We start from the raw sequence: 27,195 nt of genomic DNA, 5'->3' as shown, positions 1-27,195 counted from the left end.
TATGTGTCCCTCTCAGGAATACAGCATGGGCTCAGGGCTGCCTGGGCTGGGGGTTAACCCCACAGCTCTGCTGCCTCATCCTCGTTCAAGGCATGCTGGCACAGTGTGTTCTGCAAGTGGTGATGGCAGGAGGGAGAGAGATGACTAAAGCAGTCTTTGATGAAAAGAAAATTAATAAACAAGCAGGCATTGTGCTGGGCTTTATTTACTCCAGGATGACAGTGAGGAGCCGGTGTGGCGAGGTCACCCAGGCCAGGCCCCACATCAAACAGTGGGGCAGTGCCAGGTGTGAGGGGACCACACCACCTCCTCTTCTCCCACAGGTTTTTCCTGGTCCCAACAAACCTAGGAATGTCTGTGTGTGGCTGTTCCTTACAACAGGGGCCTGTCCCATGCTGGATATTGGGATGAGTGGGAGACTCTGTGCCACCACAGATTCTAAGTGTAGTGGGACATGCTGAACCCGGTTTTGGAGCTGCTGCTCGGTGTCTCTTCTCTGGCCCTTGTCTGGTTGATGTAGAGAATTGAAGCTGGGAGAGTAAAACCAGCCCTAGTGTGTGCCAGCAGATTACTCTGTTGGCCAAACCCAGGGACAGAGCCAGGACGCCAAGCCCACACCCTTACACCAGGTCCTTATCTCCTAGTCAGATGTACTGACTTGCTGGTGCTGCTGGTTTGCACCAGATAAAAATGCACTGGACAAACAGGAGTTCCCTGCCTGCCCCAGGGCAGTGGTGCCCCCCCCGTCCCCACCTCATCCCAGAGAGTTCCCAGCGCTGCAGGAGTGGCACAATGCCACATTGTTCCCCACCAATTTTGGGTGCCCAAACAGGTGATTAATACCCCATGGGCCCACCTGTGCCAAGGCTGGGACTATGCCCAGGGCTGGGGACAGGTTTAATGGGGACAGAGACTGTGCTGCAGGGGTTTGGCACTTCAGGTCTGTGCCACCGATGGGGCCATGGCACCATGCAGTGCTGGAGCGGCAGAGGGCTTGCACCCTGATGCACCCTGTGCTTGGAGGTAGCAGAGGGGGTGTATCATTTGTCTGTGCTGCTGGGTGGGCAGCAGAGATTCGGGCTTTGTTGAGGTGGTGAGGTCTGTGCGTGGTGCTGGGGTCAGTGCAAGGGGTGGGAGGATGTGCATGGTGGGGAGACCTGTGGACAGTGAGGGGGTTCAGTACCCTGCTGGAGGGAGACAGAGCACGGTGAGAGCTATCAGTACATGGTGGTGGGGATGAGTCCGTGGTGCGAAGAGGGTTAGACACGATGAGGTGGGTCAATACACGGTGAAGAGGGGGCTCTTGAAAGGAAGGGCTCCGGAGCAGCGCAGGGGGCAGGTGACCCCAGGTAACTGCCCCGCGAGAGCCGAGAGGAGCCGAGAAGAGCCGAACGGAGCCGACCACGCCCCCAGCTGTCAGCGTGCCCCTCCCCCACGGGCGAGGCGGCCCCGCCGCGCCCTCCCCTCTCCTTGCACCCTATTGGCCAGGGACGCCTTGTGTTAGCGGCAGATGCCCGCCTCCATTGGCCGGCGGGAACGTCCGTCCCGCACTGCGGCCCCGCCTCTCTTTTTCCGCCTGGATCCGCGGCGCTGAAAACTTTGCGGGCAGCGCAGTCGGCAGCGGCGCGGGTAACGCTGAGTGTTCAGCGCTCAGCACCGGGAACCGGAGCCAGCGGGGCCCCGCATCCTACTGGGCACCGCCCAGCCCCGCAGGGCGGGGGTACCGCGGCCCTTGCGTGGCCATGCGCGCCTGCTGAGCCGCAGCGGAGGCAACCGCCCTACAGTTCGCTCCCGTCCGCGAGTTTGATTTTATCTTTTATTTATTGCATTTTAGAGCTTGTTTTATTTTTTTTCCTGTTTGTTTGGTTTTTGCCTTTTTTTTCCCCGTTTTGACGCTCCCCTCCGCCGGCGGCAGGCGGAGGCCGCGGCCCGCGGTGAGGGCGGCGATGGGCGCGGCGGCGGCGGCGGGCGGGCGCTCCGCGGGGCGCTAAGCGGGCGCTGAGCGGGCGCGGGGCGCGCCATGGCCGCCAAGGACAACCCTTGCAGGAAGTTCCAGGCCAATATCTTCAACAAGAGCAAGTGCCAGAACTGCTTCAAGCCCCGCGAGTCCCACCTGCTCAACGACGAGGACCTCAACCAGGTGGGACCTTCCTTTTCCCCAAAATTCGCTTTTTTTACCCCAAAATCCTCGCCGGCGCCACGCCCCCTGCCCGCCCCCGCACGTCCGGCCCAAGGGTGCCGTGGGTCTTCGAGGCATGTTTACTGGACCCCACGTAGCCCTGGGTACTGTGGACGGTGTACTACCCCGTGAGTGCCAGATGGCCCCACAGGTACCTCGAGGTCTACTTGGAGTCCTGTGAGTGGCCCCATGGATAAGCCAAGATCCTATGGATAGTTCAGGGTTCCAGGGATAGCAGAAGGTCCTATGGGTGCCTGCTGGGTCTGTGGTTAGCTCAGGCTCCCATGGGGTTTCCAGGGGTTCCATAGGGTGTGCGCTGGTCACATAGGTATTGTAGAGATCCCGTGGGTGCTTGCTGCTCCTGTGAGTAGTGTGGGCTGCTGGGGTGGTGTGGAGTCGTGTGGGGTGCCTGCCAACCCCACAGATAGCACAGGGACCCGCAGGTGTCCACGAATTCCAGGGGCTGCACAGGAGACCCGTGAGTGCTCTCTGGCCCTGGACGGTGCCCAGGGTTCTCATGGACTGGCCCTGTTGGCCCCGTGGCTGATATGTGGTCCCTGAAGGTGCCTGCTGATGCCACACATAGGACAGGAGCTCGCAGATGTCCGTGAATGCCATGGGTTGCCGAGGAGTCGTGTGGGTGCTCTCTGATCCCGTTGGGTGTTCGGTGATCCCGTGGGGCAGCTGCTAACCCCACAAGTACCCTGGTGTCCTGTGGGTCACTCAGCATGCCCACCAGTGTCCACTGGTCCTCTAGGCTGTGACTCACCCCTGTGCCTCCTTCCCTTGGCCCTTACCCCTTTGCTGAGGCCATTTGGGGTGATTCCAGCCCCTCTTGGGGTGCATGGCAGCAGGTGGGGGGGATCTCGTGAGCTCCATCAGAAGATGGTGAAAGTCCAGGGCAAAACTCAGCTGCAAACAAAACACCCCCTGCTGGATGTGCCAGACATGCCCCCTCCCCAGCCTCCTCCTTTGCCAGGGGGTTGGGAAGGTGACCCCTGCCCTATCCCAGTGAGAGCCCAGTGCGGGCAGGCTGGGGTGCTGCCAGGCCCGGGCCTGCCTTCTCCTCCTCCCAGGCCCGATGCAGGCCCAGAGGCCCACGCACCCATGGCTGGAGGTGTTTGGGATGCGGGGACCCATCTGTGGTGTCAGGGTGCGGGGAGCAGAGCTGCCTCCCCTCCTCCCACACCTTTCTGGGCCAGGGCTGACATCCTCGCTCCCGATCCTATTATGGCAATGAGATCAGACGTATTGCTGTGCTCGCTGGGGGGGGCGGCGGAGCGGGGGGGGGCAATCGTCAAATCTGAGGGCTAATATGGAAAAAATGTAAGTGGAAAAAATGCCGTGGTGTGTGCGGGAAGGGGCGGGTGGTGGGGAGCCTTGCGGCCGTGCCCAGACAAAGGAGCCATCCCGGAGGGGGGGCTTGGGAAGAGCGCCCCGTTCCAGGCTGACCCCTGCCCGCTGCCTCCCCTGGGGCTTTGCTGCCTCCTGGTTCTGGTGACGTTTTAGTTTTACTGGGGGTGGGTTCAAAACCTTGCATGCTGCCCTCCATAGTGCTTGCCTACCCATGCCATGACGGGTCCGTGGCACTCGCTGGGCACCCAGAGCTGTGTTTCAGGCAGCCCTTTGTTTGCTTCCTTCCTGTTTGGGGTGCTGGATGGCCCTGGGGGGGCTGCCACTGTGACCAGCTCCTGCGGAGATGGGGGTCAAGCCCCACGGTCAGATCCGGACCCCGTGTTGGGGGCACTTCTTGAGAAAACGGTACAACCCTGTTTGGCTTCTTCCTTGCAGCTGGGCTGAAGTAATCCTACTTCCCAGATAAGATGGTGGCTCTGGCAGCGTGTGATGCACGCACGCACCCTCCTGCCCCACCACGCAGCCCTCCTTGCACCAAGGACCCCCCAGCGTGGCTGGCCCAGTGCTTCCCCACCACCCTGACCACCTCCCCTCCAGATGGATGCCTCTTGTTGGAGGAGGAGGTGGCTGAGTGCTGCAGCGGGGAACCTGGCACACCCAGGAATAACGGTTCATTTAACATCTTTGAGGGTTTCTTTCCCTTTTGTTTTTGGGTTTTTTGGGGTTTGTTTCAGGCTTCGTGTGGGAACATGGAGGGGGGATCCTGCACCAGAGCATGAGGGCTCCGTGCTCAGTGTGTCCCCTGGACAGGGACAGTGTTGGTGATTAGCCATAGAGTACGGCTCGAAAAGTCCTTTTGAATCATCTGACCTTTCTACTTGGCTTGCGGGAAAGGTGAACATATTTCACACTTACGCACTCGTGTCTTTCTGGGGGTTTTATTGCATAAAAATACCTGTGTGAGTATTAGGAGCTGCCCCCTCCCTGCGTCCCGGGATGCTGCGGGGGTGCCGGAGCTGCTCGGGGCAAAGACCGGTTCATGTTTACAGAGAGGCACAAATATTTAGCGCTGGTAGTGGATTCCCATCGTACTCGGGAAGAGAATTAGAAGTGGGGCTGGGAGGAGGGAAATCCAGCCCCAAACATCAGGATTAATGAGCTGGAGCTCTCTAATAATAATCAGACTTGGCGCTTCCAACTTCAAAGGCTAGGCGGGCGCTAAGTCCCTAATCCCGGGAGCGCTGCGTTCACGAGTTGTTTTTGTGCGTGGCTGTGCTGCCGGCAGGACTCGGTGTGATTTGGGGTGGCTACGTGTGCCCCCACCACCCAGTGGAGCCCTGGCTGTCCTTTCTTTGAGGCTAGAGTGAGAGGTGGCGTGCCCTTGACCCTCCCCAACCTGCATTTGAACTTCTGGGATGCCTCACGGCATGGGAAAAACTGGGTCAGTCACTGTGTCTGCTTCTCAGCCCTCTTGGGAAAATCTGCTGCTGTGGGTCTGCCCCAATGGACCCAAGCCCAAGTGTGGGTACTCAAAGCCCTGTGATCCTGTGTGGTGGCAGGATCCGGTCCTTGGCAGACACTGTGCTGTTGATTGCTGTCTTGGCTGCTCCACCCACCCGTCGCCAGCTTCCCCTGTGCTCTGCCCCTTTCCCAGCAAGGGAGAAATTCCCTTTTTGTGGGAATTCCCTCTTTGCCGGTATGACATGCCTGCACTGGCTGGCACTGCATGGTCCCGTCTAACCTCCTGCAAGCCTTGTGTGGAGGCCAGCTTTCCAGAGCCGGTCCCAAGAAAATGGATGATTCCTGGGGACCCTCTTTCTGCCTCCAGGAGAAAGCTGACCTGCCCAACAGGAGGAAGTCTCTTCCTGAGGAAGCCAGCTTCTGCAGGTTTGTGGGCATGTCACTCTGGGGTCCCTGCTCCCCATGCCAGCTGGCTCAGGCTGAGCTGTCCCTGTGCATGCATGCCTTTGGTTCGTAAGGAAGGTGAAGCCCACCACAACAGGAGCAGGCTGGGAATTGACCTCAAAATCGTGCTTGGCCTGAATTGGAAGGCGAGCAGAGTGTAAAGCAGTTGCTTTTAATTTTCTCCATGCTTGTGCTCTCTTGGGGCATGGGGACTGGCACAGATAGAGGAATTTGAGGACGTCTTTCCAGCTACCAGTGTCTATTTCTTTTTATTTCTTGAGACCATGGCACGGATACCCAGAGGACCACCCAGTTAGAAAATGGGACTTGCAGACTTTTCCCATTGCCTTCTCCTGCCCCAGCCCATGGCACCCCTGACCAGCTCTAAGGAAATGGTTGCTTCCATCCTTCCTCTGTTGGATATTATCACTTTCCTACTGCTCTGGATGCCAAACAGCCAGCTGCCAGCAGTTTTGAGGCTAGAGAGTGTCAGTGTTGGGTCACAGACTTGGCTTTGCTCTGAGGCATTGCATCGACGGGGCAGTGGTGCCCTGGGCTGATGTTTTAGCCTGGATCTGTGCGTTGTCTGAAAGATAGCACAGTGAGGGGTTGTGTCCTAGGCATGCTTTTGCCTCCATCCACTCCTCCTCTTCCCTAGAAAGCAGCCCCCATGCTTTCTTTCCCTGTTCCTGGCTGCTTGTATCATACTGCAAAAATCTGCCTCTGCTTGACTGATTCTTGGGACCAAACATCAGAAGATTCTCTGCAAATGTCAAACCCGCCTCTATTGGTGGCTGCAGTGGGCAGAGACTTGGAGGGCATGGCCCAGAGGATCTGGGGTGGGCAGGGTTGTGGTGGCTGTCCCCAAAGGGGGACCTTTGGAGGGTAACGTGCAGGCAGGGGATACTCAGGAGGGATGTTGGGTTTGGCTTTGGCTGGGCTTAACCCTCTGCGTGGCCAGGGAAGGGGCATGGAGATGCCTTTGGGTGCTGAGGAACCATCCACTTTGCACACTTATTTGCTGCTGTTTTTTGCATGGCGCCGTACCTTATCTGCTCTGGCACCCGAGGAAGTGATAAATCCCCTCTGGAGGGCTCTGGAGAGATGTTGTGGCTTCTCCCAGGCGCTGAGGGAGCCCCGCCGTGGGAGGTGGTTAGATACGCCTGCTCGCTGTGGGCTATGCCGGGCTTCAGGGCTGCTCGAGGAGGGGGAGCCGAGATTGCAAAGCCTGTTCCTTCCCACTGCCATTTTGCTGCTGCTTGACAAATTGCCTTTACACGCTGCAGCCAGCCTCTCCCACCTCATACCTGAGCTGATGGCAGCATTCGAACCCAAGCATGGCACTGGGGCTGGGGCCAGGGTATTTGCAGAAGGAGGCCATCTGCTTGCACGAAAGGTGAAGCCAACCTTTCCCCTTCCTGTTCCTCCGGTTGGTCACTCCCGCTGCCCACCCGGCAAACTGCCCAGGCAGCTCCTTCCTCTGGGGCTTGTTGAGGGCTGCCGGTGTGCTGGGAAGGCTGTGCTGTGCTTGCTGCCTGCCAGCCACCCACGCCATGGCAGCAGCACCTTGTGCTCCTCGTGCCCCAGGTCCAGTCTGTCCGGTCTGGTTTGACACCTTCCTGCACGGTAAGATGTGTTAGTGGTGAGAAAGCTTGGCCTAGGTGATTTGGAGCTTTGGCAGCAGTCAGCTCTTACCTGTGCTGTGCAAATGTGTTTGTGAAGGAGAGCAGCAGGATGATGGAGAGCAGGCTCTCCCCGCTTCTTCAGGACTGTCCACAGGTCTTGGCCTGGGAAAAGCCAGGGCCCCTCATTATAAGAAAGGCACTGAAGTGCTGGAGCATGTGCAATAGAAGGGTAACAAAGCTGGCAAAGGATCTAGAGTAACAAGTCTTAGGAAGAGTGGCTGAGGGAACTGGGGTTGTTTAGCCTGGAGAAAAGGAGGCTTAGTGGAAGACCTTCATGTTCTTTGTAACTTCCTGAAGGGAGGTTGGAGTTAATTGGGATTTGGTCTCTTCTCCCAAGTAACGAGTGGTAAGATGAGGGAATGTGCAAAGGAACTTTTAAGTTGGACATTAGGAACAATTTCTTCCCCAAAAGGATTGTCGAGGCCTGGAACAAGCTGCCTAGGGCAGTGGTGGAGCCTCCATCCCTGGAGGGATTGAAAAGCTGTGTAGATGTGGTGCTGAGGGACATGGGTAGTGGTGACCTGGCGATGCTGGGTTAGTAGTTGGAGTCTGTGATGTTAAAGGTCATTTCCAACCAAAACGGCTCTATAAGCAGTTTGGGATGAACCCGGGGGCAGTGAGCGGTCACTTGGATGTAGAACTGCAGGAGAGAGCTTTCTTGCCAGCAGCAGTTGTGAATGCCCACTGGCAGCACAGCAGTCTCCCACGCTGGGGTTTGGCCCTGCTGTGCTGCCTGTCACCAAGTCACATGCAGTGAGAGGAAATGCCACATGGGCAGGGAAACCGAGATGGAAGAGGCTTAACCACTGAGGTTGAGCAGCATCCCTGGCCCTTGGGATGGCTGCTGGAGTCTCTGCTTCTGCAATGCTGTTTGCAGAGCCTCCCACTAGCTGGGGTCCTGTGTCTGGTGGTCCGTGCGGCATCCCACTGGGAGCATGCAGAATGTTCAGTGATGCCTGTCTCTGTTCTTAGAGCTGCTCTGAGGGCAGGGAATCTGCTTGGTTGTCGCCTCCCATTCCCTCCCCAGACACCATGTCACCTTCCCCATTCCTGCAGAGTGACGGCTGCTTTGACTCGCCCGATGTTCTCTCTGGCTCCAAGGTGTGCAAAACCGAGAGCAAGGCTGAAACCAACCAGATTTGATCTTCTGAGGTTGCAACCAGTGTTTGTAGTGACTTTCTCTTTGAGCTGTGCCAGAAGTGGGTCTCTGTCTCTGGGGAGCCCTGAGTGGTTCAGGAGTCAGTGCACAGGGGATGATGACCTTATTGTTCCCACTCTGAGGCCACGCTTTCCAGTGGGCTTAGTTGAGAGCTGTGACCCAGTTGTGTTTCCCTGCGTGCAGGGAGCAGCAGGCGCTGCTGCCGCTGCTTTCAGAGACTCCTTTGGTGAATACTGGGACCAAACCCCTAAAGGTGGTGGGACAGAAGTTACTGTGAGCTTACCCACGACCTGGGCCGGCCTGGGGACATTGTATTCTCATGGGGCTGCTGGAAGGCTGGCACCACTTTCCTGGCACGCAGAGCTCTCTGCACTCAGCATTGGAGGCAGAAGCTAAAGCTCTGCTGCAATGGTCCTTTTTTCCCCCCTTCCCGCTCAGTTGCCAAGCCTGAGCAAAACAAGCCCTGCCTCCACCCGAGACAGGCTGATTGCGTCTGCCAGCAGCCTAAACAGATTATCCCTCCCGCCACGCGCTCGGAGCCAGGAGTCTCTCCCAGCGATGGGTTCAGACTTTCCTCAGAGCACATTGGAGTGGATGTGGACTGGCTGTAGGGGAGCAACCTCAGTCTGCCTGGGCATCCCAGCACCCCAGAGAGGATGTGGATGTGCTGCCATGGGCCTGATTCTGGACCTCAAAAGGAGATGTGGATGTCAGCAAAGCTTTCCTTTTTCACCTTGTGCAGTGAGCTACTGCAGGGCAATGTGTGGCAGGCACAGTGCTGCCAAGCAGTCTGCTTGCCTGGCTGGTGGGAAGAGGCGAAGGTACCACCAGCATCCAGTGGACTTGTGGATGTGGTGCTGAGGGATATGGTTTAGTACTGGACTTGGCAGTGCTGGGTTAAATGACTGGATTCAATGGTCGTAAACATCTTTTCCAACCTATGATTCTATGAAACCCAGCAGGTGTGAAAGCCTGGCCAGGGGGCACACTGATTGATGTCACACTCTACCTCTGGCCCTGTGACCTGGTGCTTTGTGGGCTGTCATGCTACTGTGCCCCGTCCTGCTCACTGGAAGCAGGTGACCATGCCCTGTCTGTCCTGCAGCCCTGAGATGTGCAAGGGTTCCTTTGTCACCCTGAGCTTTGGGAAGTGCTGAATGTCTCTGTACATCCTTTGAACCCAATTCCCCCAGCTGCTGAGAGTCATGTTCCCAGTACTGATGGAGGTGGTTGAGGTGATTTGTCCATGCCTGGGCAGCATCAGGCTGACAGCTTTGTGTAAACTGAGCTGGGGCCACTTCCTTCTCTACTTCCTTCCACCCTTGGTGCTGCCTATGCTGGCCTGGGATGTAAGCTGGAGGCAATGTCCTCCCCTTGATGCTGGTGTGAGGCAAGACACAGATGCAGTGGCTGGGGCAGCATCCCAAGAGGCAGGTGAGGGGCTGTGGGGCACCCACATCACAGCTCAGATGTCAGGGTCAGGCAGAATCAGAGGTGGGATGGAATACCTGGGCACTCCCAGAGGCGTGACAGGAAATGGAGTGGTGACGTGGGGACATTTTTGCCTGAGTCAGCCTCTGCTGGTCCCACGGGAAGGTGTGGAACAGGGCACTGGAAAACTCCAACCTGACCACACCTCTCACATGGTGATGCTCCTGGAAGGTACTGTGGCTATATCACCTTTTTTGGGTGGCAAAGCAGTGGCTTCAGCACCTTCTGACTGAGGCTGTGGCAGGTGATTGGCTTTGTCTCCACCAGCCATGCTGGAGGAACTGGCTCTCCTTTTCCTGCCCACCCTGCAAGTGTTGGCCCACTCCACCCTAGACATGGAGGCATCGCACCGCTGACAGCTGCCCTCGGCTCTGCTTCCCACCTTGTTTTGTGGCTCACCTTGGTACCATGTGGAAAAAGCAAAGCCACCCAGTACCCAGGCATTCCACGTGGCTGCTCCTTGTGGGGAAACCACCTGGAGCCACCGTTTGGACATCACTGGAGCTCACAGGAGTCAGATAGGGCTCTGTGTGCTCAGAGGCATCCCGGGGACCTGGACATTTCTCTCCCATTGTCCATTAATGTGAGATTGGACAGATCTGTGTGGATGGGGGAAGGTTTTGCTCTGAGCTCTTGCTCAGTGCTGGGCATTGACTTTTCCTCCTCTTGTGGAGCTCTCTGAAGGAAGCTGATCTGGTATGAAGTGACATGTGGCTCTGTTTCCATCCTGGTGTGGTGACACTGCCCTGACCCTGCCTTCCACAGCAGCATCCAGCAGGCTTATTTTAAACCTTGCTTCAACAGGGCTGTTCCAATGCAGGTGGGATGGGTTTATTTCAGACACTTTGTGCACCTAATTTGTGTCCCTTTTCATTTAGGCTTGTACCTCTCTGGGCATTTGCTTGCTTTTAGCAGTTTGGTTTGGCTTTATAAAGCGCTACTGTGTGTTCATCTGCTGGTGGGTGGAACAGGGCTGCCCACGCTGGCTGGCTCTAATTCCTACCTTTCAGCTATTTTGGTTTCAGTATCTGAAATTGGACACTTCTGCCAAAATCAGTGGAGCCCACTGGTGCTGTTTTTGTGCTGCCGGTGTTCTGTGTTCAGGGTGTCTATTTCGGCTGCTTGGTGCTTTATATATGGTCAGCTGAGCCAAAACTGGTGTGGCTGAGGGTAAAAAAATGTCTGCTGAGGGATGCGAGCCAGACTGAGGTAGGGCTGGGCTTCATGCCTGTCATACTGGTCTAGGGCTGCTTGCTGCTGATCCTGCTGATGGTGTCCCCTGTTTGGGTTTCAGTTTCTTCGTCCCAGACCTGGGTTTGTCCACTGCCTGCTGCCTGGGGCTGCTAATGAGCAGTGGGGTGACTGGGGCAGTGTGGCACCAAGAGCTGCAGCGCTGTGGCTTGTGTTGGGGAGAGATTTTGGTCATGGGGCTTTGTTGGGTTGAGCACCTGGCCATGTCCAGGAGCATGGAGTGGAAAATGAGTAGATGGTGGAGGGTCAGGCTCTGCAAGCAGTTTGGCTGTCTGTAGTGTTCGGCTCTTGAGGTGCTGCTTTGGCGTGGCAGTGCCAAGCATAGGCTGTGTCCTGCCTTCACCACCGCCCTCTTCCTTCTTCCTGGATGGTGGAGGCTGCTTGCAATACCTTCTCAAGCACCACACCGAGTTGCTCAGTGCTCACCATGTGTGCCTCTCGTGGGAGTTTGGGTGTACCCCTTGCCTGCCACAGGGACCCACTGAAGACTCTTCCCAGCTCTCTGGTGGGCCAGCTTTAGTTATTTATGTGCAATCTTACTTTTCCCCATAAGAAAGAAGAGAAATTTGGGAAAGACAATTGCAAAGTAGCTCTGCCCAGGCCACAGAAGTGGTCGTGACCATGTTCTGGCATGATGGGAACCAGTAGAAGCCCCTGTTCCAAAGTCCTCATTTCGCGTGGGTGCAGTTGCATCATGGGCACCTTTGGGTGGGGGCACAGGGCGGGGTGTGCTGGGGGAGTGGCAGAGCACAGCTCACCCCATGGGGCGCTGGCAGCGTGGGTGGCACAGGGCTGGGCGCAGAACGGGTGCCGGGGCGGCATGGGGGCCACAGGCGAGCAGGGAGCCAGCACCCAGGTGAGCAGAACAGGGGTAGTGGGGGGCAAGGAGCTTCTCACTGAAGCCAGAGAGGGCTGCGGTGCCTGTGGGGTGCCTTGTGTGCTAGCAGGACACTCAGTGTGGGTGAGGCTTGTGGTGGTTGTGGCAACAGGCGGGCGCAGGAATGCCCTGGGAGGGAGAGAAGCAACTCCCCAAAACTGAATCCCACTGGAAGTGCTCCATTTCCATTGGATTCAATCCCCTTTAGAAACAGGGAAGGAAGGTCTCAAATCCCAGCCAGCTGCTGGGAGAGCAACACCTAGAGTTGATAAGTCACGTCCAGGGGGGTGGGATAAGAGATTTTGTTGGCTTGTTGGTTTTTTTTTTTACTTTATAAACAGCAAAAAGGTTCCTCCAGCTTGTTTCCAGTTTGCTTACTCAGTGCTTCATGCATTTGACAGTTTCTGGTGCATAGGCAGTTTCTTCTATTGTTTGCAGGGATTTTTCCAGAGGGGAAAACTCCCCTTCCCCCCCCCCCCCCCCTTCTATTTTTCTAACATTACAAAACCACAGAAACTGGCAGGAGGAATCTGGGGGAGGTATCGAATTGGAAACAGTTTGAAACTTTAAGGGGGGAAAAAAAAAAGGAATTGAAGCAGGAAGATTAACCAAATCATTTTAAGAGGAGCTGGGAATTTATGTCAGTGTGAAACTAATGATTTGACTCGATCTTGAAGGTCTTTTCCAATATAAGAAATTCTGTGTCGTTGTTGCTGTGTGAGTGGACTGCAGGGATAGGTGTGCACTGAACTTCCATGCTGGAAAGCAACCTCCATACACCTAGGGGCTCCTGAAGCTGGGTCTGCCCTGGGTTTCCTCCCTCTTGGACTGTCCTGATACCTCCGTGGAGCCGCCTCACCGGTGTGGCAATGCCGCACCACTCTTGCACCAGGATTTGGCCCCAGCCCTTGCCAGGAATGGAGTTGGCTAATAGTTTGCAGCTTGACAGGCAGCAGGAGTGGTGCTTATAGGACTTTGTGAGGACATGCCTGGGTGCCTATCCCCATCCCACCACTCGCTGTGTGGGACTGCTTCATGTCAGCCTTTTCTGTGCCCAAACCACTGGTCAACAGAGCCTGGATGCTTGTTTATTCCACTGATAAACAGCAGTGCTGTAAGGTATTTCTTTCCGGGTATTCTTTCCCTTTCTCTTCCCAGCTGGCTGGAGGGGCTGTTTTCCCTCTGCCCGGCTCTGACCTTCCTGCGTGCCCGGCCGCGGGGAGGAGCAGGCTGGCAGGGGCCACCCCTGCGGGGAAACGAGTGTTGGATGTGCGCGGCACGGGAAGCGGCTGGGAGCTTGGAGGGCTGCCAGCGCTGGGTAGTTTTTCCTCTCTTAATTAACAAAAGGCAAACATCGAGCTGCTCTCCTTTGGAGTGTGTTTTTGCTGTGGAGTAGAGGCACGCTGTCGATGGCGAGGGGAAGAGCTGTCACTGAGGACAGGCTTTGCAGCTTGGCACTCCGCAGGGGGTTGGTGCTGCTCTCGGCGCCATGCCAATCAGAGGCAGCTGAGTTTGGTATTTGTGGCTGAAGTTTTAACCTCCTCCTGAGTCTTCGTCTCAGTCTGATTTGTAAAGTCCGAGTTCGCTGTATATAGCATCATGAGTTTCTATCGAGCTTCGTCTTCCCCACCCTGGCAGGGCTGAGTTTGCCTGCGTGCAGGAGCCTGAACTCGTAGAGCTGCCAGGGTCTGTTGCAGTTTCCCGTGGTCCCCAACCGTTGATACCCTGCGGTGCTGCTGGTCCACAGTGAGGCAGTTTCCTCTGCTCCTCATGTGTTTCTCTGCTGTTTCTCTGCAGGCCAAACCCATTTATGGTGGCTGGCTGCTGCTGGCCCCGGAAGGAACGGACTTTGACAACCCTGTCCATCGCTCCCGGGTAAGCGAAGCCCAGTCGTCTCCCTATGCCGCGGGTGGGGGTGGCAGGAGGAGTGGCAAAGGCCTGTCCCTGCCCACAGAGGCCCCAGGAGTGCTGCAGGCTCCTCCATGCATCCCTCTCCTTGTGCAAACCAGAAAGCTGAGAGATCTTTCTTGCAGCAAGGCTTGAATGCCTTCTTCAGGATGCAAAGTCTCCCATACCAGGCAGCAGTCTGGGACACTGCAGATGCTGATTAGGCTTAGTGCGGTTTTATTGCCTGCTACTCTTGCTCTTTGATGCCTTCATGCTGCTTTGGTTGGGGTCTGGTTGGCCTGACACTTGCCATGCCGATGAGAAGGTTCTCAGACCAGTGGGGGTGTGGTCTGTATGTCTCTGAGCTCTGCTGGGACCACCAGCAAGGCACCCAGTTTCCCTTTGGTGCTTGGAAACAACTATTTTCTGCAGCCCATCATGAGCGTGCCCAGGGCTCTGGAGGAAGGATGCATCCCATCTCCCGATGCGGATAGCTCTGTGTCACCTGTAGCAAGGAAGGGGCTGAGAGGTGATTCCTGTTTCCTGTAACCCCAGGGAGCTCTTAAGCAGAGTGTTAGCACCAGAGACCCGCAGACAGTGCGAGGCATTAGGCTTTTGCCCAAAGGATTTGCTTCTGCCTTCCAGACACAGCAGCACCATGCGAGGTCAGAGCATCCTCCACTTTCCTGCCCTGGAGAGGTGTAGTGAGGCCCTGATGAATGTGGCCACACTAATGTCCTTTCACTACTGGCTCGAGAAGAGGACTCCCAGCATACCTCCAAGCTGCTCTTCCAGGGAGCTTGCTGCCGAGGCCACCAGGCCAGGACTGTTTTGTGTGTGGGAGGGATGGATGGCAGTGGTCTGTGAACTCTCTGTCACACAGCCAAAATGCACTCAGAGCTGCTGCTAATAAAAATATTACCTCTCAAGTGAAGAAGAACTGGGTTCTAAGTTAAGCTCGGGGGATATGGGTCATTATTTGGAGTCACAGCTAGTCACAGGCTTGCTGGCCCACCATTAAGGGGACATGAGACTTGGATCCTTCCTGGAATGGAGGGTGCCTCTTGAGCTTGGGTATGTGGAGGTCCACAGGGTCCTTGGTAGTTTTGCTTGTCCCTGAGCACCTTGGACTTTGCCTGAAGGGCTGAATAAAGCAAGATAAGAATTGCTGCACTGAGGCTATGAATCTAGGACCTTTTTTATTTCATCCTGCTCAACCAGTTTTTGCTCTTGGCTGAAAACAACTTGGCACACATGAAAACAAAAAGAAAAGGCAGATTTCCAGCCAGATCAGCGCTCCACTCTGGTTTGCTGTGCAGCTGCAAAAGCAGCAGTGCCAGCATGATGTCAGGGGAAGCAGGATGGCCTGGGCAGTGCCACCTCCAAGGTGCAGCCACCATCCACCATGTGGCATGACACTGCCACTCTGTAGCACTGAGTGCTGGAATAGATCACACAAGCTGAAGCAGGAGGATCCTTCTGGTGTCCTGCAGGTCTTGGGTCACTTGGAGAGCAGTGATGTGGCTTGCAGGTGCGAGGAATAAAGTCCTGGTTCCAGCCTAGGAGTTGGAGCCTTTTAAAGTCTTTGATTATTTTTGTCCTCTGTATGATTAAACAAAGGCATCTTAAGGTCTACCTGACTGTAGGAAGGAACAAGGTGGGAAATCAACCCCAAACCAGTCTCTTCTTGGGTGCCTGTGAAGCCAGGCAGTAAATCAGCATTGAGCAATGTAGGCTGATGCAAGCCGACCTCTAGCAGAGCCCTGCCAGATGGCCTGCCAGACTCTTGCTCTGCAGAAGCCACAACACCCTTAACTGGGTGGGTTTGGAGCACAAGAGGCTGAGCAGAAACACTTCTGCAGTGTTCATCACCTTTCAGGAACAGACCCACGGTGCTGGAGGGTTCTCCTGCTTTTGGCATCTGCCTTCTGGTGCCCTGTTGTCACAAGTCTCTTGCCCCAAATGGCCTTTTCTTTGCCCCAGCTCTGTGGCGTTCAACTCTGGCGTCCCTGGTACAGGCCCAGGGGCCAGTGAAGGCTGTGGTGACTGACCTTGCTGCCTTCTCTTGCAGAAATGGCAGCGTCGGTTCTTCATCCTCTACGAGCATGGGCTGCTGCGCTACGCCCTGGACGAGATGGTGAGTGCTGCCCAGGGCAGGGCTGGGGCTCTGGGGCTCAGCTGGGGCCACCTCCAGCCTGGGGCGATGCTCTGGGATGTGATGTGGGGAGGTCTCTGCTCAGCTGTGCTTGCTGGGTTTGATTTAGTGCCAGGGTGGCTTTGCATGGGAGCTTGGGCAGTGTGTGGACCACGATGGTGGTATTTTGGAGGTGTGCAGGCCCTGCTTGGTGTGGGATCGAGCAGTTGCCAACAGATCCTGTGCTGGCAGGGAGCGCTGTGGGAGTCCCCAAGGTTTTCCCCTTTCTGCTTCTTTCCTCAGTGCCATCTGGGATTTAGTGGTGGTGAATTGCATTGGCACTGCCTGGGAAGGAGGGCCCTTCCTAGCCATGCCCATGGAAAGTAGGTCAGCTGGAATGCCATCCCACTGCTTGCCCACCCTGGAGCCGTGGCATACCACCAGCACTGCTCCACTCAGTAGAACAGAGCAGGGAGATGAAAGAAGACAAAAGCAAGGCTTGATAAGCCCGCTGCAGTCAACTCTCCCATGACCATCTGGGGCTGCTGGTTTATCCTTCTAGCTACTGCAAGCCCATGAGAGGGTGCCTGAGGTTGAGTGTGCTGGCATGGCATAGCAGGCCCTTGGGATTTGCTTGGGTGGGAGAATGACAAAGAGGGGTGCCCTGGGATGTGGGACTGTGCATGTGTGTGCGTGTAGGACAGGGATGTGTGGGGACTTGCATCTGTGCTGGGTAGGCTCCCTGCAAGGGTAATCTGCCTTGGTCCTCCTTTGATGCGTCCTGTGAGGGCACCAGATGATGGGCACAGCCACGGAGTTGCTCCAGTTTCATGCCTTGTTTGTTTGTTTGTTTCCTTGGGGTTGATCCAAGTGCCCTAAATGATTTAAATGTCTCAGGCAGGAGCACTGGGGACTTCTCATGTATTTTTAGTGTCTCTGCAACCTGGCTCTGTACTGGGCTGGTGTTTCGTGTCCTACACACAGGAGAGTGCATTTGTCTGTCTGGAGTGTGGGAAGGTGTCCCAGTCCAAGGCAGAGGTGCAAGGATGTTGGGAAATGTGATTTAATTTTTTTTCTGCTGCTTTGCATGCTGAGGAGGTTGACCTGCCATAGCCATAGTTAGAGGAGGTAGTCACAGCTCCCTCCTCCTCCTCCTTCTCACTGGGGTCTGACGCATGGTGTAAAAACACCCTCCTGACCTTTCTGTGGGTCCATCACTGCATGGGATCCACACTGCTGGCTGGGCACAGCCTCCTCAGCTCCCCTTACAGCCCATGGCATTGGAGCAGCCCCTGCTCTGCTGGCTGAGCTGGAACAGGAGGATAAGTCAGTGAGCAGGAGGAAATGGGGGTAAAGGATGCGAGGACCCAGCCCTGTGCTGGCTACACCTCTGGCATTGCTGACTGGGGCTGCTGGGCGGTGCTGGCTTCTCCCCCAAGGTGCTTGACTTTTGTGGCTCTCCAGTCCTCCAGCTGTGCCAATTCCTTGTCATGTCCCACCACCTCTATGGGCCAAGATGGAGTAACAAGGCTGAGGCCGTACCCAGAAGGTGCCTCTTCCCCTTTGAAGCCCATGCAAGCATGATCTACTCCTAGCTGCCCTCCCCAGGAGCTGGGTGGGAGTCTCGGGGGGGCCTCAACACAGGGGCAGCCTCCACAGCATGCTGGGAGCTGGGTGGCAGCTGGCTGGAGACCTCCCAGGCAGTCGCAAGCAGGGATTGAATTGCTCTGTCTTGAACCTTTCAGGCATTAATTTTGTGGGCTTGGCGATTTCTGCTCTTATTAAAGTTGGAAGGGGAAGGAGGGGTTGGCTCAAGAGGGAAGCCCTGGGTTGGTGATTGCAGCAGAGACACTCCTGTTGCCCAGCCAGGGACACTCTTCTGCTTGCTTCTGGTGGGTTGGAGAGCAGGGGGGTGTGGAAGGGTGGCTCAAAGCCCAGCCATGAGCTGGGGAGACCTAAGAAGCCCCCAAAGATATTGGTGTTGTGGTACATAGAGGCCATGGAAAGGGGCAGCCTTTGGCACAGGAGCCTTTTGCTATGGATTGGGTCAAGTTTGGTGGTAGACAAAAGCATTTTGGCCATGGAAATCCCTTAGCAGAAGATGGAACAATTGGGCATCAGCTGTCCCACTGGCATCAGCTTCCTCCTGAGATCTGCCCATGGGTGTGCCTGAGCTGATCCTGAGTCTACTCTTGGTGGCTGTGATGGGGAGGATGTGCACAGGCTGTGGGCCTTCACCCCCTCAGATCCAGGCAGAGATGCCAGACTTGCTCCCCAGGGTCTTCCTCTTTATCACTGAGTGCTCTCCCTTGGCCAGCACCCAGAGCCTTCGTGGCCACTGGGAGCGCCAGCTGGAGCACATCCCCTTCCCCTCCATGGGGAGCATGCCAGTGGCCGTTCCTGCCTCTGCTGAGCCCTGCCTAAGCTGAGCCTGCTCAGACGTGCAGAAATTCCTCCCTCCCAACTGGATGCAGAGGTTGTGTGCTTGATCAGGGTTACCTTCTCCTGCTGAACCACCCTTGGCAATGGCTTGTGCTTGCTGTGTGATTAAACCTCCTTGCTGGGCTGGGTGATGTGTGGGGAATTGACATTTCTCTGCAGCAGCTGGAAGATGGCAAAACCACTCTTACACTGAGTTGAGGGAAGGCAGAAAAGAGTGGGCAAGGAGCTGGGGACAGGCTTGAGGATGAGTTGCAATGTTGTGAGTATTTGAGGACATTTGCACCCCTGTGTTCCCTAATCCTGTGGCACTTCCTTGGTTTTCCTAAGAGATATGTTTCTCAGTTCCCCAGTGCATGGAGTGCAAGGCTAAAGCCTGCCAAAACCCACTCAGCCTTGCCACATGTGTCCAGAGACTTGTTTTGGAGGTGGAAGGGTCACCCAGAGAGCTTAGAACCTTTGGTACTTCAGGATATTTGAAACTCAAGAGGATAAAGTCCTCAGCCTGTGGGGTAACAGCCCTGCTTGGGCTGGGAGGCAGTGTGCTCAGCCACTCGAGGGAACAAGGAGGGACCAGTGCCAGGACAGTGAACAAAACCTCCTCAGAGCTGCTGCTGTGTCCAGGGGCAGAAGCCCGAACTGGTGCTGGTGGCTGCACTCTGACTTTATCTCTCACTGTGCAGGGTCTCAGTCCTTCTGGTAAAACGGTCCTCAGCAAAAGCACAGCCACTGCTTCAGTGGGAGAGCAGCCCAGCGCCGTGGTGCCAGGGTGGTTCGGGAGGTTTTGATGGAGTTGTGGGAGCTGGCACAAAAATAGTGCTTGGAAGGGAGATGGAGCCAGAGAGTGGCAAGTGCAGAGCGTTTGCCTCCTTTTGTTTTGATTGCTGCGATCTAGAATTAGCGGCTGAGGGCTATAAATAGAGCCCTGCTGCGTGGGAACGTGCTGGAGAAGTAGTGAGTCTGCAGGAGGGGATTTGCTGGGATGGAGAGCCCTGTCCCACCCCTCCTGGACCCTGAGGGTGGGTGATGAGAGAGCTCTGACCCACCCCTCCTGGACCTGGGAATGTGCAATGGCCTCAGCGCTGCGTGGGGACAGAGAGAGAGCCCTGTGGCTAGAGCAGGTCACAGAAGAGTGCTTGAATCTTCAACCCGGTTTCTTAATGATTCATTATGTGCCTGTGGGCTGGGCTTAACCTCTGTGCCTCACTTTACCCCTCTGCCACTTCCCCTGGGGCTGGAAGTTATACTAGGTTGGCATTTGTGCCAGTGCTTTGCCTCCAGTGAGAGCTGCATCCTCCCTGGAGGTATTTTCCCATCAGACCAAACCTTTCAGTCGTTGCCGGAGACTAAGAATTTTTGTTTGGTGTTTTTTCCCTTTGTGTATATGTGGGGTTGAAGGCAGCAAGGTGTTGCAGACCCTTCCTGAGCTTGCAGCACAGCAGTCCTGCTCCTAAGCTAGGAACTTGGGTGGATCATGATAGTGTTAACCTCAGTGTAGATGGAGTGGACATCCCTGCTTCAGCCTGCAATGGCTGGGAGGGAGGTCAGGAGGAAGCTGGGAGCTGATGGGTTCAGGACGGGATTAAGACTGAGATCAGTCCAGCATCTGGCAATGGTTAGGGGAGCACCAGGACCCCTGGGCCGTGTGTATAAATAGAAGAGGAAAGGCCATCTCAGAGGTGGGAGGTCTGGAACCGTGCAGGGGGCTGCCAGGTCACATCTGGAGCCCTGCACAGCCCCAGGACCTGCTGCTGGCCACGGAAAGCCAAGGAGTTGATCAAGGGGTAGAAAAGGAGAACAGTGTGTCGGTGGCTGCTGGTAGGGCATCAGAGGGAGCAGGAGGGATGCGTGCCCACCAAGGCTCTGGTGTGCAGATGCATACAATTGTTTCCTAATCAAGCCCCCTCCAAAATTCTCTCCCTTCAGAAGAAAGGGGTATTTTCAGACGTCACCCTCAGCAGACCTGTGCCCCGTTATTTACATCATAGTTCCCTCCTTTGTCATCTATATTGTTTTAAGAAGCCAAGAATCTGTGCATGTGAGTTTGGTGTTTTTTTTTCCTCCTTTTCAGATCAAAGCAGTTTACTTCAGTCTTGGCACAGAATGGAAATTCATTGGCAGGGATTAAAAATGAGCCTTAAACATCCTGGCCTCTCTGTCCTTACTTTTTCCACACGTTTTGCCATTTAAGTGTTTCCAAGCTCCCTCTGCCCCCTCCTCCGTGGGAGCACCAAGCTTTACAGACCCCTGCTTTCCTTGAACCCAGCATTTCCCCTCACGGACACGATTTTGCCAGTGCCTCTGTTTGCCAGATCGTCAAGACTTTCAGTTTCTGTTTAGCATAAAAAACTTTTGGCTTGAATCAAAGCATGTTTCAAATTTAAAGCAAGCCAAAACAGAAAGGGCTGGAGGGGAGCAGCTGTGTGAGACTCTAACAGTGGTTGGGACTCCCCCAACTCTGGGTTTTTTCAGGGTCTTGCAGTGGTAGAACTTTCTTCCCAGCTCCTCTGGTTTTTTATTTGACCTCAGTGGAAGGGGAAAGTGGCCTCTTGCATGGCCACATCCTGCAGTGGTCTAGAGGTGGTTTGTCAGCTCAGTGAATGCTGGTGATAGTGCCCTGCCATTCCTCCAGCTTGTGTCATGGAGGCAGAATGGTTCCATCCAGGAGCTCCTGGGTTTACAGTCGTGGTTTGGATGGGTAATCGTGTAGGATGTGAACTGGCTGGGATGGGAATGATGGGCAGTGCAGCCAGGAAAATAACTGGTTTGATGGGGACTGAGGTGGAAGGTGGTCTGTGGTGAGGTTTGACATTGGAGTTGGATGTTTAATGCATATCTCAGAGGTGATACAGTAGAAAGAAGGAAGTGTTGGGAATAATTGGGAAGCAGAGATCACTTCTCCTGCAGGAGAGGGGCATCTGAAGTCAGGGTGCAGGGGAGAGAGAACGAAGCACATCCCTGTAATTGCTCTGCAGGGAAGGGAGAGACAGTGCAAGTGTTGGTGATTCCTGACAGAACTGGGAGATCTTTGGCACATTTGTTGTGTTTTAATATTCAATACTACCTTTGGGTGGAAAAAAAAATCCATGAACCTACAAGGAGCTCTGGGAGCTCATTTGCCAGGACATGGCTGAAGCCAGGACCTAGCAGCCTTGGAGGGGTTGGAGAGATGTGCAGGTCTTCATTTTGTGCTAACATTAATGTCTTGCTTGGTGCTGGTCCAGTGTCATCTTGTTGGGTGTGGGGGTCCCATACAGTGGCTTCATAGGGCTTTGTGTCTTCCCTTTTCTGTCTGCACAAAATGCCTGTTCCCAGTCACTGCTGGGGGTGGATCCTGCTGTCAAGATGCCTGTGGGCAACTCCACAAGCTGTTCCCTACCCTATTTTATTTTGCTTGTTTTAGTTCGGTTTTGTGTGGTTTTGGGGGAAGTAAAACTGCCAAGAAGAGGGTTGAACAAACAGGTAAGGGCTCCTCCATGAACGACTTCAACACCAGCCCTGGGACCATCACAGAGGCCTCAGAAGTGCCTGTGTTTTCTGTGAGTTTAGGTGGATGGAGCTGGCTGGTTTTGTTCACATCCTGAGTGTGGATGGAGGATACTGAGGTCCATCCAGGCTCCCTGAGAAAGATGTTTGGTGCTTGTAGGATCCACTTTGGAAAGGCCCTGGTGTGAAACAAACCATGTTGGGAGGTTTGGGAGTTAACAGAAGGCAAGAGGATGAAAGCAGAGTTGGAAGAGCTGGATGCAGCCAGTGACCTAATGAACAAGCAGCTTTGATGACCTGGCCCAGGTGCTTCCTTCCTGGAAACAACACAGCCCCTATTGTCTTCTGCTGGGTGAGCTGCAAAGCTGGAATTGCACTTATGCAGAGCAATGAGAACAGGTTCAAGTGGCTTTGTCCTTTCTGCTTTTTCCCTACTCCCCCATCTCTTGAGACCTAGCAAAGATGTTAGCGCAGGAGACATGGGCAAGAGCAGTGAGGGAAACGAGCTGGATTTTCACTTGCCTTTATCCAGTTTATTGAAGGTGGAATAATAGAGAGGCTCACAGCAGCTGGAGTCGCTTCTTTGTGGCTTCTGCAAACCTGGGTTCCATACTCATGGCCTCCAGCCTGGCTGCAGGCTCTCACTGGCAGAAAAATCTGTGATCTGCTGTAAAGCTTTAGTGCAGAAGTCAAACCTGCCTCTGATGGTGTTCAGTAGCTGGAGAGCTTTGTGGGACCCGCTCATGTTTCCACCCTCCACCTCATGTGATGGCCTTGGACCTGCCTTTCCTCTGTGTCCCATCACTCTGTAAATGTCTACCAAAATACAGCAGTCCAGCTATTTTGGCTCCTAGTGCCACAGCAGAGTAGCACTTGTGTTTGCTACAGGCAGTTGCTCCAGTTGCTTTTTCCTTTTTATCCTTTTTTCCCCCTTTTTTTCTTCCTGATGGAGACAGCAAGAGCTCTGCTCTGGTCCTTGCAGTGGTGGGTGCCTAACCCCAGCTCTCTGCAAGCCCAAGGCAGTGCTGTGCTCCTAAGCATGCCCTGGTGCCTGAGTGGCCTTATCTAGAGAGAGCTGAGTGAACAACCCACCCAAGGACCCACCAAATTCACAACTTTGTTGCCTTGCTGTTGCTCCATTCCAGAAAGGGCTGTGTGAAATAAGATGCCTGCAGCACGGTCCAATACCTGCCAGCTGCACAGTGTGCTGCTGGGGATGGGGTTGGTTTTAATTCTTTCCAGCCTTGTTGTAGGCCACCAGCTGAGGTGGGTGAGGACCACCAGTTGGGACGTGGACTGTGAGCTGGGTAACAGCAGACAATAGCACCCCTTTTCCCAGTGCATAAAGGAATCTTAGCATCATGGTGGCCGGCATGCTGCTATTCCCACCAAGGATCCCATCTTTACTGAGTGGCACTGGGGGTATCCTGGCCTCACCTCCTGGTGGGATTCGGTGCTGCAAACCCTTGGTGACAGTTCAGAGAGGAGGATGAGGATGTGAACCCAACGAGGCAACAAAGCCTCTCCAAAAATCAAAGCGTGTCCCCCCCTTTTCCCCCGGCAGAGATCCTGTATTCATTGATTGTTGACATGACAGATGTGGGTTGGAGAAAGGCACCGGCGGCTTCTGGCAGGGGAGGAAGGGGCTGAGGAGAGGGGGGCGGGGGGAGGGGGGGTTGCTCTGCAAGCTGAGATGCCGATTACCGAGGGCAGCAAATAGCTTGCAGCTGCCTCTGCTCAACACGCTCTTTGTGGCGCTCACAGCCACTCTTTGGACGCAGCTATTTTTAATTTCCCCAAGCGTGTGCACAAAGCAAAGGGGGGGGTGGGCGATGCTGCTGGCCTCCCTCTTTCCTGCCCCCTGCTTCCACCCGCTTCCCGGCTTCCTCCCAGCCCCTGGGGAGCGAAGGGAGCTGCTCTCTCCACCCCCAGCTTGTGGTTGGGTTTTTTTAAGGTTGTGTTTTTTGGTTCTGGGGTTGTGGGTTTTTTTTTTGGGGGGGGGGGGGTTTGCCTTGGGAGCCAGCCTTGGCTTCTCCCTGCCCTGCCCCAGTGTGTGTGTGTCTGTGTGTGTAGCTGGGAAAATGCAGAAATAAATAAATACACAATTAGGCAGGCGTCCAGCCATGGGGGGGGGGGGGGGGGCTGCTGAAAAAAGAGGCTCCAGCCAAATTTTGGAATGCCTGAGAAAGTGACTGGAGCCATGGGCGAGCGTGGGGTTGCAGGCTTCCCACCACTGCTCTCCTCCTGATGGAGAAGGGGCAATTGTGCCCCCTGCCCCCAGGAGGATGAGAGGTGGGAAGGTGGCAGCTCCCAGCGCTGCTCTGGAGGAGGTTTTCCCCCCCAGCCTCATACAGTCCTAGACAAAGCATGTTTGTGCTGGAGGTGAGATGAGAGCTTGGTTGGGGGGGGGGGGGGTAGTGTCTCAGCCAGCCCTTAGCATGCTCTTGCTATGGCTCAAAAGCAAACTGCAGCAGTGGTTTTGGGGCCAAAAAGCCGAGGTGTGCACTCTGTTCAAGCAGCAACATGGTTTGGGGTTAATAAATTACTTATTTGCCCTCCTCGTTTCTCTGCTAGGGTAAGCATTAGTGAATATGATATTTCTGGTTTACCCCAGCCATGCATTATTCATCAGGCTTAGAGTCTGTAAAAGGGACATTGTCAGGTTAAAACTTGTGTGGAGACGAGCCGAGGTTCTTCAGCTGAGGTTTTGTGAACGGCTTTTCTCAGGGCTGGTGAATGCAGGGGCTGTGCTGGAGCCTTCCACCTTTTGTCCACTCTGTGTTGAGGGATTTCTGCTGCAAAATGAGATTTCCCAGGCAGGTTTTGTTAGTGGTCTTGCTCGTTGAGGTTTTCATGGGTTACAAAATAGAGAAGGTAGGAGAAGAAAATGCCAGCAAAATCCTGCTTGTCCCTCACTCTGCCCTAGATAATAGAGTGTGGATGTGCTTTTGGTGCTACCTATTTTGTAGGATCTCTATATCTTGCCCTGTTCCCTCTGAGCTTGGAAGAGGCTCAGACTGAAGTCTGACTGCAAGTTGGCAGCAAGATAAACCAGCCAGGCAGTTTAAAATTACCACAGGTAAATCATGTGCGCAGCAACTTAATGCTACCCTTCACCTCCTTCCTGCAGGATCCAGGAGCTGATCTGTCTGGGATATCATCATGCCTTGCACCCTGCCACCCAGCACAGGCAGCATGGCTGCTCCTGCTTTTAAAGCAGAGCTGTCCCAGGAGCAGAAGTGCTGTGTGCAGAGCTTGGGCTGGGGACAGCTGGGGAAGGCTCCCACCGACCTGGGAGAGGTTTGTTTTTTTCCCCCCTCATGTTTTTCTGGCTCGCACCCCAGGGCCATGCTATGCCCCTGCTGCCGTTGCACTCCTTGCTGTGGAACTTCTGCAGGGGCTGGGGACAGCTGGGGAAGGCTCTCACCTACCTGGGAGAGGGTTTTGGTTTTTTTTTCCCCTTCATGTTTTTCTGGCTCGCACCCCAGGGCCATGCCATGCCCCTGCTGCCGTTGCACTCCTTGCTGTAGGACTACAAGGATGTGGCCCTGAGTGTCCCTGCTTTCCCATGCCCTGGGGTACTGTGGCTTCGGGTGCTGTATCTGTCCATGATTTTGTGGACAAACAATGCCCTAGAGACCTGCAGCAAGACCATGGGCTGCTGTCTTGGTGCCACACAAAGTTGTCGCCACTCTCAGTCCCCATGCTTGTGGTGTTGCATTTGCCGTGGGCGGCAGAGTCCCTGGGGAGAGGAGGGCAGAGGGGACAGGAGCACAGGTTGCTTTTAGCCCTGCCCCAGGCAGCAGCCCAAGCTTGCATGGGATTTCCAGCCGTTGTGGTGGGAAGAAAGGGTGGGTGTCTGGAGCACACCCAGCCCCGGCCCTTTCCTCCTGGTTTCCATTCTGCAGCCGCATCAATAAAGTCCCAGCAGATCGCTGGGGCGCTGGGGAGCTACTGGGATAATTAGGGTTTTGATTCACTTTTCTGGCTGCTTTCCCATTAGGGGGAGGAGCAGTGAGGATTATGGATGGAGCAGATGTGTGGAGGAAGGGGATGTTGGGCTTGCAGGGGCAGTTAATGCCATGCACAGGCTAATGCTAGAGGGTGAATTCTATTGTCTCAGGCATGGGGGATGGAGAAACCTCCTGGGCTCATCCCTCAGAGGTTCACCAGCCCTGGATTACTCCTCTCTGCTGGGGCCAAGTGTCTGCTTCCAAAGGAGAGGTTACAGGGAATGCTCCTGAGGGCAGCTCATCGCCCTGAACTTGCTCCTCTCCCTGAACTCCTGTGTGAGAGCTAAAGGGAAGCAGTGGGTTTAGGGAGAAAATGCTGCTCCCCAGGACACAGGAACAGCCCCAGCAGCCTGCTGTGTTGTTTCCAGCCTTTGTCCCTGGCTGTGGGCAGGCACACAAAGCACTTTTTGCTCTGGCTGTCATTTGCCTTTGAACTCAGTGGTGCCTGCCAGCCAGGATGCCTCTCTGCTGTCTGTGTTAGTGCTGCCATTGCACCTTGCAGATGGCAGCAAAGCCCAGCTTCAGTTGTTGCAGGGTTTTCTGCCATTTGGTAGGATGGCCAACAGTCAGAGGTTGGAAAATGTTCTCTGACTGCTGCCTTGCCTTTTGGGATGGACTGCAGGGTCCAGGCTTGCCTGGAAGCTTCTGGGAGCGATGCAGAGCAGGTCTGGGGTTTTCTGCTGAGGTGAGGCATGGGGTGTAGGATGTGGCTGCTGCTTGGTTACCTGATCCAGCCTCTTCTGTTTGGTTTGTTCCTCTCACCTTGAGCTGCACCCCCCGAGCACCCTGGGAGCTCAGCCATGTGGTATTCCCAGCCCAGCAGGAAGCTCTGCAAAGCTTGTGAGAGCAGCACTCTGGAATAATGAGATTTCCAGACTAATTTGGCCGGATTTAGGAACTTCCACTGAAGCATCTGCACCCGTGGAAGTTGCCCAAACCTCCGGTGGATCTGGTGCTGCTGATCCCTGGAGTTCTCCTCACCTTGCTTGCAGTTGTGAGCTGAGTGGGGACCAGTGTTGACCGCAAGGAAGCTGCCTTTACCTGCTGGAAAACAAAATCTGCCCAGCAGGTTTTTAGTTCATTTGAGCCCCACAGAAGGCAAACTGGGGAGAAACTACAGCCATGGCCCTGTGGTACAGAACTGGGTCAGCTGTTTGGATGAAGCTGGCTTGAGAGGGTCTAAGCCTGTGTGAGAGTGTTCAGCAGAGAGGCTTCTGCTGACTTTGTCTGTTGCGAGGTGGTGCTTTCCTTCCTTTGTTTTTTGTGTTTCAGTGAAAAAAAGATTAGTTCATACAGAACTGGAAGGGTCTTTTTTTCTCTTTCTTCAGCTGAG

At 55.0% G+C, this 27,195-nt stretch overlaps 1 protein-coding gene across 8 annotated transcripts in view; it reads left to right on the top strand.

The window, feature by feature from the left end:
* The first annotated feature begins 1,578 nt into the window (after positions 1-1,578).
* MPRIP (myosin phosphatase Rho interacting protein) overlaps positions 1,579-27,195 on the top strand; it is an 87,515-nt gene continuing 61,898 nt past the window's right edge. For 6 of the 8 annotated variants that reach the window (XM_064153582.1, XM_064153581.1, XM_064153580.1 and 3 more), the window contains exons 1-3: positions 1,579-2,140; positions 13,701-13,778; positions 15,862-15,927. In XM_064153582.1, the coding sequence (XP_064009652.1) occupies positions 2,021-2,140; positions 13,701-13,778; positions 15,862-15,927 (264 nt within the window). In that variant the 5' untranslated portion in view covers positions 1,579-2,020. The remainder of the gene's footprint in view (positions 2,141-13,700; positions 13,779-15,861; positions 15,928-27,195) is intronic. The other 2 variants (XM_064153583.1, XM_064153584.1) reach the window with 1 other exon arrangement.

This window comes from Pogoniulus pusillus, chromosome 13, assembly GCF_015220805.1.
Source record: "Pogoniulus pusillus isolate bPogPus1 chromosome 13, bPogPus1.pri, whole genome shotgun sequence".
Taxonomy (NCBI): Eukaryota; Metazoa; Chordata; class Aves; order Piciformes; family Lybiidae; genus Pogoniulus; species Pogoniulus pusillus.
This window is presented reverse-complemented; position numbering and strand designations above follow the sequence as displayed.